We start from the raw sequence: 19,174 nt of genomic DNA on the forward strand, positions 1-19,174 counted from the left end.
TCAGGAAATAACAAGATATACTAAACTATTATTATAAAAAGTTTAATTAATACTTTCCTATATTTCAGCAATGGTACAATGTATTGTACCATCAGAGATCACAAAAAAAAAAAAAAAAATGATATGCATGTGCAGGCACTAACACTGGGCAAATGAGGCTGAAGAAAGGCAATCAAAGTCCATCCTAGAGTTCTAAAAGGCACCCCTGTGGTTTAAATTGTGCAGTCTTGACCATTGGGCTGAAGATCTTAGGATAAATACTTCCCAAATTTGAGGAAAACAATTTGTTGAGGTTTGGAAAGTTTTTCAGGCTGAGGCAGATTCGAGGAACAGCCCTTCATATTTGCATTTGGTGTGGTGTTAATAGAGTGGCCTTCTTCCAGTGTATCCTGTGGTGGGTGTTCAAAGCATGGTCAACAAGTCCTGAGTGGCTGTAATGTGGAACTGGATGTAGACTTTTTTTTTTTTTTTTTTATTATTATTATTTCGGGCGACTCCAGGAGTCCTTAGACTCATCGAGGGAGGCCCTAAACATCATGTCCACACAACTATGCGATTACATTCTCACAGTATTTATCATACCTTGCCTTAGACTCGTTCACCGTCATAGCACCCAAAACAGACTCTGGCAGCTTATTCCACTCATTTACCACTCTAAAAGTAAAGAACCCAGCTCTAACACCCCTGCTAACCACACTCTTGCCCAGCTTCCATAGGTGTCCCCTAGTTCTCCCACCACCAGTCCTGATCTCAAAAATATCCTCTGAATTAGTCCTATAGAATCCCTTTAGCAATTTGAATATCTCAATCATATCTCCCCTTTTCCGCCTATCAACTAGTTTCTGCAACCCACAAATCTTCAACCTGTTCTCATGTGGTTCATTCCATAGATCTGTTATCATCTTAGTCACTCGCCTCTGGATCCTCTCCACCTCCTCCCCATCAAGAAGGAACCGAGGTGACCAAATCTGCGCACAGTAGTCGAGATGAGGTCTTATCAAGGATCGGTACAGAGGTACAATAACTTGCTTGTCTCTGCTTGTCAAGGTATTTTTCAACAACCAAGTGAGTTGATGAGCTGATTTAGCTACTTTTGCAATGTGCCCCCTAAACTTCATCTCCCTATCCACCAACACTCCCAAGTCCCTGGCCTCATCAATCTCTTGGAGTACAGTTCCACCAATGTGGTATACTGCTGCTAATCTTTTCACCCCAAAATGCATAACCTTACATTTTGTCACATTAAATTGACATCCATTCTCCTTAGCCCAGAACTCCAATCTATCTAAGTCATCCTGCAAGACTTTGACATCTTCTGCATTCACTATTGCCCTATCCAACTTTGCATCATCAGCGAACAAATGAATTGTTCCACTTAGATCCTTCCTTATATCGTTAATGAACAGATTAAACAGCAGTGGTCCAAGAACAGAACCCTGTGGCACACCACTAGTCACAGGCCGTCTTTTGGACTCTACTCCTGAATAAACTACTCTTTGATATCTCTCCATCAACCAACCACCTAACCATCTCACCAACCCTATATCCATTCCCATATGTTGTAGTTTACGGATTAGTATTCCATGTGGTATCCTGTCAAACGCTTTTGCCAGGTCCAGCAGTATCACCGTAAACCCATTTCCCTTATCCAGTTCAGCCGTCACCTTGTTATAAAACTTGAGCAAGTTACTGAAGCATGATCTACCCTTCACAAAGCCATGCTGTCCCCTGTACAGTATCTCATTTTCATCAATCCATTCCTGTATTTTTCCCTTGACTACTTTCTCCAAGACCTTGCCAACGACTCCTGATATGCTGATCGGTCGGTAATTTGCAACCATAGTCTTGGATCCTCCTTTATGCAGGGAAACTATTTTCCCCTCTTTCCACACCTTCGGGACTAAACCAGACCCGAGACTCAGATTAAACAACATGGTCAAGGGCACTGATAATTCCTTAGCCGCTTCACGCAAGACCCGTGCCGGTATACCATCCAATCCCACAGATGTGTTCACATTAAGGTTCTGTAACAGACTAGTCACCTCCACTTCATTCATCACTATTCCCATATAAACTAATGGTTCCTTCATTTTTTCAATGTCACCACCTGGATGATATGCTTTTGCAAAGTGCGCACTCAGTAACTCCACTATATAGACTGATTCAGTGACCTCCTTACCATCGTCATTCCTTAAAATCATTTTGCCATGTACAGTTTTTTTCTTGCTTGCAGCATATTGAAAGAACTGTTTGGGATTCTCTTTTGCTTGCATAGCTAGTTTCCTTTCATAATCCACTTTTGCTTTTTTTACTACACTCGTTACCTTTCTGGCCTGCACTTTATACCGTTCGTGTGCCTGCAGGTCACCCCTTTCTTTAAATTCCCTCCACAGTTGTTTTTTTTTTTGCAGCTCAAGCTTCATGGTGTTATTCATCCATTTAACCCCTACTTGTTTTACTATTCGGACCCTAGGTATACAATCAGCCATAACCTCCTGTAAATGCTCCTTGACCACTTCCCATGCTCTATCGACGTCCAGCCCTTGCAGTTGTACATGCCATGGCACTGATCCAAGCAATCTCCTAAGCTTGTCATCCTTGCCAGCACCTTATATTCAGAAATTCTGATATTGGCTGTCCTACCTGTTTGGCTGTAGTAGAACAGTTTGCAACTGTAAGGGACCTGGTAGACCCCTAGTAGGTATAGTTAATCTGGAATTTTCCATTTGTACATAGGTAAGCTTGCCTCCTTACTTCTAGATCATTCTACCGACGTCCCTATAGACTATGATCCCACCAGTATACAGATCAGAACACTCCATAGCTCCTTAAGAAGGTACCTCTTTGCCTGAGGAAGTCACAAACTACAATCTTATAACTCTAGAACCCCTGAATATATGGACTACCAAAACACTATAAACAAAATGTGCAATTATGTTCCATTGTGGATGGCACTAATTCACCCACATACAAATTAGCCAGTGTTTACACAATATATTGGCAACACCTCACACTCCAACACACTAATATAATGGTCAGTTTTAATGTCTCCTCTTTATTCACTAATATCCCTCAAAGATACCTAAGTCCTCATCCAAGCCATATTTCCTCCTGATATCTCGGCCCATTTTTTTTGCAAGGAAACTTCTACAGATGAAGGGGACAACCATGGGTTCTCCACTTTCACTGCCTCTGGCCAACTTCTTCATGGAGACCTTTGAAGAAAAAGCCTTAAACACTGTCTCCCATAAACCCAGTGTCTGGCTATGCTACATAGATGATGTGTTCTCCATTTGGCCACATGGCCTGGATATACTCCACAATTTCTCAACACATCTGAACAATCAACATCCCAGAATCCAGTTTACCTTCAGAAAGGAACACAACAACAGTCTCCTATTCCTAGACACTCTGATTACATGCCAGCCTGATGGATCCCTAGTCTTCTCTGGTTACAGAAAAATTAGACATACAGGTAGATACATTCACCAGCAGTCACACATCCTCTCCCAAAAATATGGGATTATAAAAACCTTATATAACAGAGCAAAATTAATCTTTTCTGATAACAGTGTTATAACTACCGAACTTACAATATTCTCAACTCTTTCTTAGCAAAAGGCTACACCCCCCCCCAAAAAAAATTAATTAAAACCCTGTAACTGCAACCCCCCCTCCTTCAAAGCAGAGATTACTCTAAATCTATCACCATTCCATCTATCCAGGACACATCTGAAAAACTGACAAAAATCCTAAGGAAATACAACCTTACAGCCACTTACAGACCACATATCAAATTGGCATCTGTTATCTGCTCCACCAAATACCAGCAACATTCCTTAGACCTACCAGGTGTCTACCAGATCCCTTGCAATTGCAAACTGTCCTACTACTATGGCCAAACAGGTAGGACAGCCAATATCAGAATTTCTGAGCACAAGGACTACATCTGGTTTCACCAATACAACCACTCAGGACATGCTGACCATACTTTAGAAACCTACCACAAGATATGCTGGAAGAGAGCCACTCTATTACACCACAGCAAATACAAATATGAAGGGCTATTCCTTGAATCTGTCTTAACCCTGAAAAACTTTCCAAACCTCAACAAATTTGGGTGCATCAGACCTCCCCAAATTTGGGAAGTATTTATCCTAAGATCTTCAAGCCCAACAGTCTTTTAGAACTCTAGACTGGACTTGGATTGTTTCTTCAGCCTCATTCACCCAGTGTTAGTGCCTTTGTGCACATATCATTGTTTTTTTTTTGTGATCTCTGATGATGGCAATGTAACACTGCTGAAATATAGGAAGGTATTCATTAAAGTTTTTATAATTAATATTTTAGTATACATTGCTATTTTCTGAAAAATAATAGTTAGTAAACAACGTATAAGCTTATCTACCTCTCGATAATATTTTATATAATTCACTTGTAGCAATAGTTAATGTGTTGTGCGGGCTAGTATACCCAACACTGGAGCTGGATTAATGTAGACCACACCAAAGGCTACCTAGTAGAGATAACGTGTGAAGAATAGCCATTCCTAATCTTCTTCTGAACAGCAATTCTTCACATTAATAATGGATCCCAGGTACTCGAACTCGATGACTTCCTCAATCCTTTCTCCATTAAGATGCACTTGTTTCCCCGTCTGTATTTCCTTTAAGATCCATAATCTTTGTCTTGCCAGAATTGAATCAATCTAACACCTATCTTAATTCCTGTCTTGGACTCATTCAACGCTATCTGCATGATGTCCTCAGTACAGATACTACACAAGTGAGGAGAAAATAGACATCCTTGCCTAACTCCCTCTCCAACAGTAGAATTGGTAAAACTTGGAATATTTTTGAAGACAATGTTCAATAGTTTTGAGATATGACTTAACAGATAAGAACCTAAGAATGGTTTCAAGAACAATCTTCAATTGTTCTCAAAGCCATTCTTAGGTGAATATCTTCAAATTCTATTAACTTCAATACAGAACTGAATCATGTCATTTCTCACAAAAAAACTCTTTATTTCATCTTATTCCTCTATAATACCCCAATCTTTAGGCAAGGTTTTGCTTCTGAAGAATGACTGGACTTCTAATCTAAAGTCCAATACTCATCTTTTGATGTTGTAGCTATAATATTAAATGAATGAAGATAAGCTGGAGATTTGGGGCTTTGTTGTTGAATGAGTTCCATTTTGTTGAAACTACATATATAATACTATAAGACAATTAGATATCAAGCTGGCAGGACATTGCCCAGTTGTTCTCTTCAGGGAGCCAAGGCAAAGAGCAAAAAAAGCAGTTATAGAAATTATTGCAACCTCAGCAGAAATAAAGATAGGTATACTATCAATCAGTGGTGGCTCATCCATAAGGGTTGTAGGGCTGTAGCCCCTCCAGTATAAAACGAAAGTTCCTGTTTTATTATTGGCATTCTTAAATTTTTATATATTTATCTAAAAACCATTATTTTCTTGTTTGTAATACAATACTGCTCAATAGTATTTTATATAATTCATTTTGTAGCAATAGTTGTATTTTGCAATAGTCAATGTGCTGTGCAGGCTAGGACTAGTAATCAGTACTGGCTAGTATACTCAACGCTGGAGCTGCATTCAATGCTGACAGCACCAAACTGCTACCTACTAGGGATAACACAGTGGGGGTAATGCATGATTTATGTGGAGTTTGGGTTGGTAGCATTGCAGCCCAAGATATGTTGCTACCACACAAGCACAAACAACACAAATCAGCGTCGTTATCATTAAAATGGATCTAAAAACTGTTGTTTTCTTGTTTGTAATACAATACCTCTCAATAGTATTTTATATAATTCATTTTGTAGCAATAGTTGCATTTTGCAATAGTTAATGTGCTGTGCAGGCTAGGTATAGTATACTCAATGCTGGAGCTGCATTCAATGCAGACTGCACACATACCAATTTCTCTTTCCTTACTAAACTTGCACCTTCTAGCCTGCACCTTATACTGTTGAGGGGGTATCCTGTTCTTTATATCTCCTCCATAACATCCTTTCTATCTCAGAAGCTTGGGCATAATTCCATGATTCATTTCACTCCTACTTTAATTATTCCCCCAAACTACCTTTGGAATACAATCTGACAGTGCTACAAGTCATTGATTCCAGACCAAGTCCAAGGCACTGCTTATCTCTCTCTCTCTCTTCCCCCTTCAAATGATCAAGCTACTGCACATCATTAATCTGTTTCTTTAATTTATCATAGTCCCCTTGCTCTTTAATTCTACACATCTCTCTTGTTCCTTGAAGCTTGTATACCTGCCTAATGACCCCCCCCCCCAAGTCAAAACCACATGATCATTCTCCCCAGATGGTATCAATATGATGACAACATGTTGTTTCAACTACTACATGTTGCAAGACAGTTGTCTATAAGTAGCTCAAGGAATTTGATCTCTTTACTCACACAATATTTCCTGCTTTCATTCACACATTATTATTACCCTCCTGTCACTCACCAGTCTCATCTGTCTGAACATTTCAGAATCATCTCTCTCTGCATTCCCTGGCCAGTAGCGACATCCTTCTAAATATCTAAAATTTGTACTAACCCCAACCTCACACTAAATGGCCTCAAAGCCATTATCATTATTGCTTTCTTCAAGTTCCATATTGAGAGGATACAACTCCTCTGAAATCATCAACAATATTCCACCTCCTCTATTTTTCTTTTCTGTCTTTTCAAAAAATGCAATAACTATCACATTCTATTCCCATGAGTATATCATCCTCCATTAACCATGTCTCACTGACACCAATGATTTAAGGACTGACTAACTGTATCAAAGCCAGAAACTCTGCACCCTTATTCCTAATGCTCCTTCCATCGGTGCAGAAATATAGTAGCTTTTACCCTGTTCTCTCTTTCCTTCCTAGAATTCCTTATCCCTCCATTCAAGTCCTTTACTGTTGCTCCTATTTTGTCTCTTTTTGTCTATTATCTCACACCAATTCTGGTATCTTACAGTCACAGTCCCACTGTCTAGTTTTTATTTTTCTGGCTGGCCACACACTCTCCTCCTCTCTTCAACAATCTGCCAGATTCACTTTACCCTACTCTAACTCAAATGCAGACTATCTGCAGGAAACAGCTCTCTCTCTCTCTCTCTCTCTCACTCTCCTATCTTCAAACTCATCCCATACATCCACAAACTCAGGTACTCTCTTCATGCACAATGTAGTTATCATTGCTCTTCTCCTCAGCTCTACTATCACAGCTTGGCAACATACTCATAATTCTCCCTTCAACACTCTACCACTTTGGTGTGTCTAGCAATACTCACAAATCCCATGCTACATCATCTGCACTTCCTTGCAAATCATTTGTTCCAACCAACCAGTCAGTCAACTCCTTTGCATTTCCTCTTCTCTCCTCTCCACTCCACAGCCTCAGTCACTCTTCCTATCATTGCTCCTCTCAGACACATTTTTAACACCTGCTCCATTTTCATATCATGCACTACAGAGTCCCCATTCAGCACTACTACTACTTTCCATTATTCTGCTGCAATCATAAGTTAACAAAATTTTCAAAGAAATTTTCCTTTTTCTTAAGATAGTAAAATAATTTTAAAAAGGAATTTCAGATAAAATATAAATAACTAAAACATGAAAATCATAGTTTTGAGTAGTTATTATACAAAAAGATTCCCATATATTATTTCTATAGGGTTCTGCAATCTCTCATGTAGAAATGATATACAAAATGGCATGTTTTGTGAGTTTGTGTGTTTTTATAAATTACTGAGGCACTTACCTGTACAATATCACACATAATGCCAGTTCTATAAAAGTCTTTGCTACTAACCACTACAGTAACATCTCTTTTTAAATTGCTGGAGAAAAAAAATTATAACACAAATTACATCTTATATAGGGAATTAATATATAAAATAAGAAAGTTGATTCCAATGCTGTCTGATAACAATAATTTTTCATCAATGCCAATATATAAATAAGAATCAAATTATGGATGAATGATAATAATGTTCTACAATATATATATAATTTAAAAATTAGTAGCATGTTGAAAAATGATCAATGTAAAAGATGCAGTGGAATTATTTAATGACCATTTCATCAGTGTATTTCATACTGGTATGAATGATGGCATACAAGAAGAACCAGAAAAGGGACAAATGCACAGAGACCAGAAGTGAATGAACCACAAGTGTGTGATATGGCTGAGTAGGCTAGATGCTAATAAGGCTATGGGATGACATACTGCCATGTATTTTGTGGAATACACAAAGGGAAAGAATGTGCAAAAAAGAATTACCTGTGCTCTTGTCCAATTTATTCCTCTTTCCAAAGGAATAAAAAGAGGTAAAAAAAATGCCAGTGCACAAAGCAATGTTAAGACAGGATAAGGATGTAACGGAACCATCTGAATGCAAAAGTAGTAAGAGTAGGGTTGAACAAGTATCACAGACAACAGTTTTGTAGAAGACTAGAAAACATGCCTGCCAATTTAGACAACATGCAATTTTCTTGATTTTTGGTTCTTTCAAAATCAGTTTTTGATGTACTGATCAACTGCATCATGATTTTAAACTTCAGTATAACCAGAAAAAATAAAATGATTTCATCAATGAAATCCAGTGGTAGTGATATTACACTAGGTAATGAAATTCATCTACCACCATTTCAGAGGCTTAGCCTTTACAACGAGGATGTGAATTCCAGACCTTGATCCCTAATTACATTAGTTTGGCACTGGGCAATTTCCTTTAGCATGATGGTTTAATGCTTGTTGACTGGCAATATATCTAGGACTACTAACAGGCCCAACAACCTGAAGGTATGGGCAAAGAATGCTGCAAACCTGGACTTCAAGTGAAGTTCAGCACATTTTGCACTTTAATAGCCTAAACAGCTTACATATCAATTCCATCAATTTTAGTCATCTTCTCATAACTACAATGCAAACAATTTATTAAGCCTTCAAGTCTGGTGGAGGAGAGCATTTAACAAAATCCGGGCAGTTTTTATTCAAACAATCAAAGTTGGGACCACTGTGATTTGGTACACAATTTTCTCTTATTATAACTTAAAAATTAATAAGAAATAAAAGAAAAGTTAATTCCACTAATCATCTTGATAATTTTCATGATCAATAGTGCTATAGTTTTTTTTATTTTTTTTTTTTATCAATCCTGCTTGCTTTGTATTCTGTTGCTAATGATTTTTATAAAACTTTTGTATATTATTACAAGGAAGTCAAATGGGTTGCAATTTTTAATATCTTCTCCATCTCCCTTTTTAAAAACTATGATAAAGATAGCATTATCCAAACTGTGGTATTCTCTTCTGTCTTAGGAAGAATGTATAAATTTTACTTAACAGTCATGACTGACTCACCACCTGCTTTCACAACTTCTATTAGTATCTCACCTTCATGTGGTCACTTTCCACTATTCATGCTACCCATTGAATACTGAACTTCTTTTAACCACCCAACTGGCCAGGACGTATATATACATCCAAGTTAGATGCGAAGTGCATATTAAACTTGTAATACCATTGATATTACATTAAAATATGTGATGGATACGAAGTGTAGATTAGTGATGTATTTTATCCATATTGATGGTGACGTGGTTAAAACATGAAGGCATATTTCTTCCTTTTCCATTTGGGTTATTACATTTTTGTTTTCATATTCCTTTAAGTTTTGGGAATCATCATATAATCTGGCATAAGAAGAATTTCTAATGATCTATTCTTTGTCTTTAATTAGTACTCCATTTTCATCTTTAAGTGCTATTAATTTATTTTGCCCTATGGACAACTCCCTTCTCACTCCTTTTAGATTCATATTGTTTTCTATTGTAATTCTGATTTTCTTTGTTCTGAAGTTTTTAATTTACACAGCTCAGAGAATTCTACTTACTCTATTTATCTTATCTAGATCGCTTTCAATTCCACCAATCTTATCTAGATCTCTGTTAATTCTGCAAATCTCTCTGGCATTATTGAATAGGATCTCTGTTATTATTTGGTAGTTTTCATCCACATCTTCATTCATATCAATATTATAAAACTTTACTTCATCTCTCTCTTTTTGGAAGAACTCTATTACCATATTTGGTAAATTAATAGTTTTTTTTTCCCTTTTTTAAATCAGTTTCTGTTTTTTTTTCATCTAAACAATTTCTGATCTCACTAATCTATTGTCACTACCTGTATATTGAACCCATTTATTATATCTGTGTCTTGGACAATGTATTTTCTGTTGCTTAAATATAATCACTTTCATTAAACACCTCCCCATTTGCACTTCTCCATGTCCATTTCTGATTCTTCCTTTTTTTTTGAAGAAAGTACTCATTAAGTAGAAACCTCTGATTTAGCAAATTTCATCAACCTTTCTCCATTTTCAATTCTCCAGTCCATATTTTTTGATTTTGCTGCTAGATGTGCATCACTTTCACCTACTTTAGCATTAAAATCCCCCAACAAAATCATAAAGTCTCCCAACAAAATATATCAATGTTTTTGTAGTTGGTCTAGTGTTTCATAAAATGTATCTATTTCAAAATCTTAATCCTTTCTTGCATTCTTATGTTGTTATTCTTCTCTTTTAAGTTCATGCTGATATCTTTAAAACTCATGCTGTGTACCAAGATGCTAAGTATGCCAAGATGAACCATGTTATTATTCCAATGTTTATTGCAACAAAGAATAGTACACATTTTCTGGAAAATATAGAAACAAAAATTTGTTCTACAGTCAATCAGTAGTTTCAATCGCATTCTGTACAATGTCACCACTCCCTCAATGAAGGCAGACATGCCCAGATCCATCCTGACTTCAGCATGGAATATAGAATCCAGACAGCAAAGGGAAAAGTCCACCACCACCACCACCACCAGGAAGTACCCTGTACCAAGATAAAAGCTGAAGTCTGATAATGTCCATGCAAATATGGCTTGGTTGGTATTCAGGATTGCTGCAATGAAGCTAGTGCAATGAAGCTTTATTTTTGAATTCTTCCTTCCTCAATAACTAAACAAAAATTTCTCACTTTACTATATGTACTAGTCAAAAGAAGTCTCTTTGGACTTAAAGGTGTTGATGATTTCTTTGGATTTTTAAATACCGGTGATGTAGCCCTTGTAGAAAGGTGGTTATCATGACAGAGTAAAGCATTTCACTCTTTAACTTATTTGTCACATATAAGTCCATAAAAACTTGAGCATGCCAGAAGTAGGAATAAAAATATTTCTATGCTTATATGTTGGTTAAAACACATGCTGGATGTTTAATGCTTCCAATATTTCATCTCAATCACAGACACATCTTTAGGGATTCAGTATAAATTGTAACAAACACACAAGCAACAAAAATTAAAGTGAAATTTAGCAGACTAGAGTCTAAGTTAGTAACTCGGGATGCCTAACAATTACTGTTTCCTATATTTTGGAAAGTTTAACACATCCATATTGATTTAAATCAGGCTGGTTTTTAAGGGCAGCTGCAAATTTTAAGAAAGCTTCTCACATTTGAACTTGCTGGCATAAATTATAATTTTTATTCCCATTTGATTTTGTGGGTAGGGTCCAAAGTAAGATCTGTTAGACCTGTTAGGTCTACAGTTATGATTATGGATGCATTTTTTTTTTATCTTCCTACTAGCAGATACTGACTGATTATCCCATAGCAAGCCAACTTGCAGGAACAAGGAATCCCCAAACATGCCAGGAACTGACAGAGGAAGAAGCTCATCCGCATGGGAATAAATAAGAACAGCCAGTTTCAAGTGAGGTATGAAGGCAGTGTAGAGAGAGTATTTTACAAAATTCTGGCTTTGTTCTGATATATCCCATACATAGAGAATAATGGTCACATTACTATAATCTGTATGTGGAGAAGGGAGAAGGTTAAAGAATGGGGAAGAAGAAACATGTGGTATATATGGTTAAGTATAGCTGTGAGAGATATTTCGTTGAAACAGAGTCTAATGTAGTTAAAGCGTTAATAATAAAATACTGCTGCTGGGGGGGGGGATATGAAAAAACTTGCAAATATATAATAAGAAGATACATTGATATATTCATAATAATAAGAAGATGATGCAGAAGGAATATCATGAGAACAAGAATGAGAGAAGTTATGAAATATATAAAGACCAGAAAAGTACTATATCTGTGTTCCAAATTTTTAATGTTTTTCTTTTTAATATTTTATTTGCCTTTCCAAATACTTCAGAGGCTGCTTTATGAATTATTTTATTAAAGTTTTCCATTCTTCTATGTCTTCATTGATTTTGACTTCTTTTAGATAATCTGTTTATCATGGTTGATATAGCACTATAATGCTTTCTTCTTGTAATAGATATACTTTGTATACTTGTTCTATTTCTTGTTTTTTCTTTTTTACTTCCTTTGAATCCTGCAGTAAGATCTTTCTTGTGGAGAAGGGCCCAAGTTTTTATGGCATTGAAATTTGCTAGATGCCTTCAACTCATTTGAGGATGCCAAAGAGATCAGTATTTAAGTCACTTATTATGGAAGATCTTCAGGATTCTATCATGGCTGTAAAGGAGGTCATGGCTGTAAAGGAGGAAAAGCATGGATGAAAGTACATAACCTTGGGGTACTCCAGCACTGATGGAGAAATCTGATGAGAGGAAGCCATCCGCCATGACAGACGGATGGCTTCCTCTATGGCATGAAGGCCTCCTGAACAAGGAGGCCTTTGTGCCATACACCAGGGTTTCCCAAACTGTGTTCCACAAGAAATTCTCCTGGAATTTGCATTTTAGTTTTCTAAGCATTTTTCATGAATAAATATTTTACAGTGTAAATATTCTGAGGAAAATAATGTTCGTGAATATGTTGAAAAGCTCAAGACCCAGAACGCCTAATAACATCTGTATATCGTTAATTTTCACACATCGAAACCTTTCAACATTTGGGAAAGGGAATACCGCTGGTAATAAAAATTGCCAGCAAGCAGATTATAACAATGGGCGGGTTATCCTCTGTTCTCAAAACTGAAGGAAATGACATCTGTGTAGCAAATGTCAGTGACCAAGCGACATATTTTTAAACATAGAAATATTCATGAATTATAGTTAATTTTCACACATCGAAATCTTTCAATAATCTGGAAAGAGAATACCGCTGTTTATGACCAATCATAAAAATTGCATGCAAGCCAATTACAACAATGGGCGGTGTATCCTCTGTTTTTAAAACTGAAAGAAATAACATCTGTGTTGCAAATGTTAGTGACCAATCAGCAAGGAAGTATAAAGAAAATTTTTCTACTAAAATTAAAGATCAAGGTAGTCTGTATCCAGTTCTCAAATATAGTAATACTGAATACTTTCTTCGCAAGTCGTATTGTAGGATGAAAGTTTCGAAACCATAGTGCCATGATTTTTTAAAAGTAATAGGCCTGCAGATTTAAATTTTAATATGAATAAGAGACAAGGACTTTGTTTAATTTTGGTATTAAGAAATCTCTTATTGAAGGTGTTTGTGACGCAACAGATAGTGAGTCATCCACCACCAGTCTACAAAGCAATCTCCAGGATGTACAAAGGGAGGAGAAAACTACCAGCACACAGAAGAAAAAGTCTGCATTCACTCATAAGTACAGAATTGGTGATCAGAATGGGATATGTCAATGAAAATCAGTACAAATTAATTTAATGATGTTTATGTTTAATTGATGTTTAATTCTTCTTCTTCTCTCTTCCATCATCTATGTGGATGATGATGAGGCCGAATGAACTCTTTCCATTTCTGTCGGTCCTGGGAGAGTCCGAACAATTCTGTCCAGTTTGGTGTCACTTGTTGTGATTTGGTTTTCAGGTCCTCTTTTATTTTGTCTATCCATCTAATTCTGGGCCGTCCTTTGGATCTTTTACCTTCCATTGTTGTATTCAGGGCTTTAGATGGTAGGCTTTCTGTTCCCATTCTGGTCACATGGCCAAACCATCGCAGTCTTCTTTCTTGGCTTAAGATGTTTAATTAATTATTAATTAATAATTACAATATAACCAAGGTGTTCCGTGAAAATTTCAGAAAAGTTTGGGAAACGCTGCCATATACAATCAAATGCCTTTGAAATATCGAGAGGAGCAACATGGGTTTCACCAAATCTTTCCATGGCCTGTATCTAGAGGTGAGCATGATTAGCTAGGAGGTAGCTATAGATCAAGAATGGCAGAATCCATATTGGTGATTGCTAATTAACTGATGAGTCTCCAGATAGTGAAGAATCTGGTTGTTGATAACCTTCTCCATCTCTTATGAAAGTACTGAGGTGAGAGCAATAGGATGATAGTTAGATGTCTGACTTTTATTTCCTTGTTAGGTACAGGCTGGATGAAGGCCTGCTTCAATGCTGTTGGACAGATACCACTTGAATATGATAGCTTATATAGGTGACACAGGATGAGTTAATGTTGGGACACAAGTTTTGAGCACAACTGGAAGAATACCATCTGGACCAGGAACCTTATTAATATTGAGATTAATCAGGATTTTTCTGATGTCTTTCTGATGAAAGTTTAGAGGAGGTATGTAGTGGGCAGTTTGTGGTAGTGTGGAAGGTGATTTGCCTTAGTCATCCAGGTTGGAAGAAAAAATTGATGCCAAGGTTTGCCTTTTTCTTCAGTGAGGTTACATGGTGCTATCAGGATGCGTGTGTTGAGACTTAAGTGCTGACTTAAGAATTCATGTTGGAGGTTTAATGGGATATTATCAGCACTGAGAAAGGATTAAAACTAATTTTAATGCTTCCAATATTTTGTCTCAGTCACAGAGACATCTTCAGGGATTACAAAAAACTTTTTGATATCTATCCAACAGTGAGTGAAACTAAAGCCTATCCAGGTGGTGCGCCCTCTATGGGCATTTGCAGGTAGCCTAGGATGTAAAAAGAGATCTCTGATAATTAATGTTTCCCAAATTTCGGGAAGTTTTATGCAACCATATTTGTTTAAATTAGGTTGATTCCTGAGTGCAGATGCAGATTCAAAGAACAGTCTTTCTTTTTTGAATTTACTGGGGGTGGAGCATGGTGGTTTTCTTCCAAGAGATCCTGTGGGTTGTATCAAAAACATGGTCTGCAAGACCAGATTGACCATAATCGTGATTGCAGATGTATGACTTATGTTCTTCTAATCGGATGGTTGCTGATTTGCCTGTCTGTCCGAAGTAAGCCAGTTTACAAGACGAAGGTACTCTATGTACTCCAGGCACTGAGAGTGGAGGGAGCTGATCTTTGGTGGAACGGATAAGGATAGTAAGTTTACAGTGGGGCTTAAAAGCTGTATGGAGGTGTACTTTTTTTTAATGATCTGGCTATTTTTTCTGATGTGCCACGGATATAAGGTATGGTGATGGCATTTCTGAAGTCCTTCTGAAGAGATGGTTAAAAAAATAATCAAGGACTTGATTATTTTTTTAATTCTGTAATCATTGTAGCCATTGGAAAGGAAGGTGTTGTGTATGTGTTTGAGTTCAGTTGAAAGGGCATTTGGCCTCATGGCCTTAGACTCCTTACACATTAGACTCCTTCCTCGATTACCTCAATAGTCTACATCCAAGAATCCAGTTTACAATGGAAAAGGAAAATAACAATGGTTTACCCTTCCTAGACACCTTAGTAACACGTCTTCCTAATGGTAACCTTTCTTTTTCTGTATATAGAAAACCTACTCATACAGGCATATACATTCACAAACTCTCTCCAACCACCACCACCACCCCTCTCAGCAATATGGCATTATTAAAACTCTAACCAATAGAGCACCCACAATCTTTGTTCCAGTGAAACTGCCCTTTCAACTGAACTCAAACACATACACAACACCTTCCTTTCCAATGGCTACAATGATTACAGAATTAAAAAAATAATCAAGTCCTTCCCCATTCCCCGACCATCTCTTCAGAAATGCCATCACCATACCTTATATCCGTGGCAGATCAGAAAAAATAGCCAGTACTTGAAGCCTCTGTCTCACACAAGATTGCCTCCAATGCACTGCCCCATATATCTCTCTGTCTTGTGATCACTTCCTACTTTTTTTTTTTCCTGGCTGTAATTCATCTACTATCATCAGCAGTACCCCTCCTCTCTCTGTCCTTCCTCTAAATACTATAAACCTTACATTATATTCCTATAACCATATCATCTATTGTCAAACAAGTCTCACTAATGGCAATAACTTTTAGCGAATTTACACCAAACAATATAAATAATGCCTCCATCTTATTCCTGATACTTCTGCCATTAGGATGCATTGGAGTATCCTCTTAGGCAAACAACTACCTTTACAACTTGCACTGTCTACCCTATTAAATTTCGTTAACTGAGAGAGAGACTAGATTCTGCATAGGCTTTGGTCATTCTCACATTCACTTGTCTCATGGCTGGCTGGCTGCACAAATAATCATCTGCACCCCCTCCCATATCTTGTTTTTTAATGACTTTGCACTTTCACTTTAGTGAAAATGCTTTCTCAAGACACCTAATTCCAAATACATTTAAGTGCAATCAAGCAGCCTTATGTAAGTTCTTCCAGCTAAAAAAATTAATTCTACAGATCTACAAACTACTTACAATTCCACCTGCACACTCTCACATTGCTTCCTCCCTACAGATTGACTCATATGCAATCATGGCCCTCTTCAACTTACATCTAACATGGTACTATGGAAGCAAATTAACAATCTTAACTCTGTCATTCTTTTATCCTCTTTCATATCATACTTTTTTATCTTTCAAATCATTTGCACTTGCCAAAACAATCGACTCTTTCTCTTATTTCTTCACATCCTGACACCTTCACTAATATCATTAATTATTGTGCAAGGGATACAAGATTTATTCATTATCTCATTTAGTACTCTTCCTATCAATGAATCACTATATAAAAAAACTTTCTTATTAATCTCCTTCTCCTGCTTGTCATACATTACTTTTTCTTTCCTTGCACCTCTTCTTTCTTACCTCTGCTATTAGCTGTATGATGTTTCTTCAACTGTTTGGGCTCATACTTTGTCCTGTGAAAAACTTCACATAAGCATGCTATTTCTTTATTTTTCACATTTATCAATAATTTATCCAACACTGTGCATTTATCAATAATTTCATAAACACTTTCATTTTCCCATCTTTTGTCAACATTCTCCACCTTGCTATCATAATAATAGGCATTCAATCTCATATTTGCTTACCAGTCTCATTTTCCTTCCACGAATCTGCCACCTTGAATATATTTCTCACATACATGTTGTACAGAACAAAATCTCTCATGAGATTTTAAACTCCCCTAAAAAAGACATCTTGGCCACCATTGTTTTATTATGAACTGGAGATATACACCCAATATCTAATTATAATATAAAATATACAATTTTCTGTTAACAGCTATCAACATACATTATTACATCCTAAAAAAAAAAAACTACAACAAATTAACTTACTAGTATTAACTAAATTTGCAAAAAAAAAAAAACACTTATCATTCTGCTTTATTCAATCCACCCACTGTTTACCAATGATCCTCCAGCACCAACATTATAAAAATTACCTAAATACTTATCTACTTTGCTTAACATAATCAACTCTCACTATAGTAAACATAATATTATAAATTAACTCATTCTTAAAAACTATTAATTTTCAAATAGTACATCTTTAGAGATTAAATGAATCACCTTTCTCACTTCATACTCCAGGTTGCAACAAGGAATGAAGATAGTTAACATCCCTTTTGCAAGCAGCCTTTCCTGTTATGGCCAAACCTGCACTGCAGAGATCCAAGAATATGAAGCATATGGACTGTGTGCAGTCTTCTGTAGAATATCCAAATTCAGATATACCATAATTTTAAAGTAAGAAAATAATTAAATTTGTGTTAAGAAATTAATAATATGGTATTATTAATTGTCAAGTTGTTAGTAAACATTTGTTTATTTTTGTATGTCCCAAGCAAGATGTTTCGACATGCTAATTTTATTTTCGGCTCCTGAAGTTGTGCATAGATGAAAAATAAATTTATTTAGTTACATATTAGAGCAATTATATTTTTTTGTATGAGCTGTCAAAAAAAAAAGCTTCTAATATTGGTGCTATTTGTATGTAGCCAAACGCTGTTTATGAAATGTTGTCAATTATTACTAACTATTATAATAACGGAATTAACTCACGTAAATTATTCTTTATTTGTAGAATTTTCACCTGAGTATCACAAGCATCATCAGTACAGGTACAAGGCTAATTAAACAATAACTGTTATATTCACAAAGTGCCACTTAAGTAGTTAAGGTTAAATTTCCTAAATTTGTGGGAGATAGTACTTTATAAAGCAGCAAATCTTTCCTAACATATAATTGTATACACATATATATATTTAATTTTAAAAAAAATTTAATTATTATAATTGAATAATTAAATAATTATTAAATTACTAAATTAACTGTATACAAGACAATGTTCAAACCAGTTTTAACCTATGGATCTGAGAGCTGGGTCAGAAATAAAACACTTGACCAAAGACTAGAGACCGCAGATATGAGAGTCCTGAGAAAGATTAGAGGTGTGAACAGATGGCATCAATGGCAATATCATATCAAAAACGAGGATATTAGGAAAGAACTTGACATTGTCAGCATCCAGGAATGCATTAGCAGAGATAATCTCAGGTGGTATGGTCATTTAAACAGAATGGGCGAGGAAAGATTGGCAAAACAAGTATTCTCTGCAGGTTGACAGGAAAACGACCCAGAGGAAGACCAAGATATAGGTGGATTGATATGGTACAAAGTGCCTTAGACAATAGAAATATAAGATCTGATAATGTTGGAGTCTTGACAAGTAACAGACTGATTTGGAGGAAAATTGTAGATAGGAAGTTAGTAATTATGTAAATTTTTCATGTAGTACTATCATATCCTGTACACCCCTTGAGGGTACATGTCAGGAATTTGATGATGATTATGATGAATAATTATTATTTAATAATTAAATAATTAAATTTAAATAATTAAAATAATTAAATAAATTTAGAAAATTTAACCTTAGCTACTTAGGTGGCGCTTTGTGAATATAATAGTTATTGTTTAATTAGCCTTGTACCTGTACTGATGATGCCTGTGATACTCAGG

The 19,174-nt window shown here is 36.2% G+C and overlaps 1 protein-coding gene across 4 annotated transcripts in view; it reads right to left on the bottom strand.

Annotated features, from left to right (window-relative positions):
* Positions 1-19,174, bottom strand: part of drosha (ribonuclease 3 drosha) — a 454,213-nt gene that overhangs the window by 224,261 nt on the left and 210,778 nt on the right. For all 4 annotated transcript variants that reach the window (XM_090395920.1, XM_090395901.1, XM_090395928.1 and 1 more), the window contains one exon: positions 7,801-7,879. In XM_090395920.1, coding sequence (XP_090252046.1) covers positions 7,801-7,879 — 79 coding nt within the window. The remainder of the gene's footprint in view (positions 1-7,800; positions 7,880-19,174) is intronic.

Source organism: Typopeltis vanoorti, chromosome 1, assembly GCF_054136105.1.
Source record: "Typopeltis vanoorti isolate ZY-2024b chromosome 1, IOZ_Tvanoo_1.0, whole genome shotgun sequence".
In the NCBI taxonomy this organism is placed as follows: domain Eukaryota; kingdom Metazoa; phylum Arthropoda; class Arachnida; order Uropygi; family Thelyphonidae; genus Typopeltis; species Typopeltis vanoorti.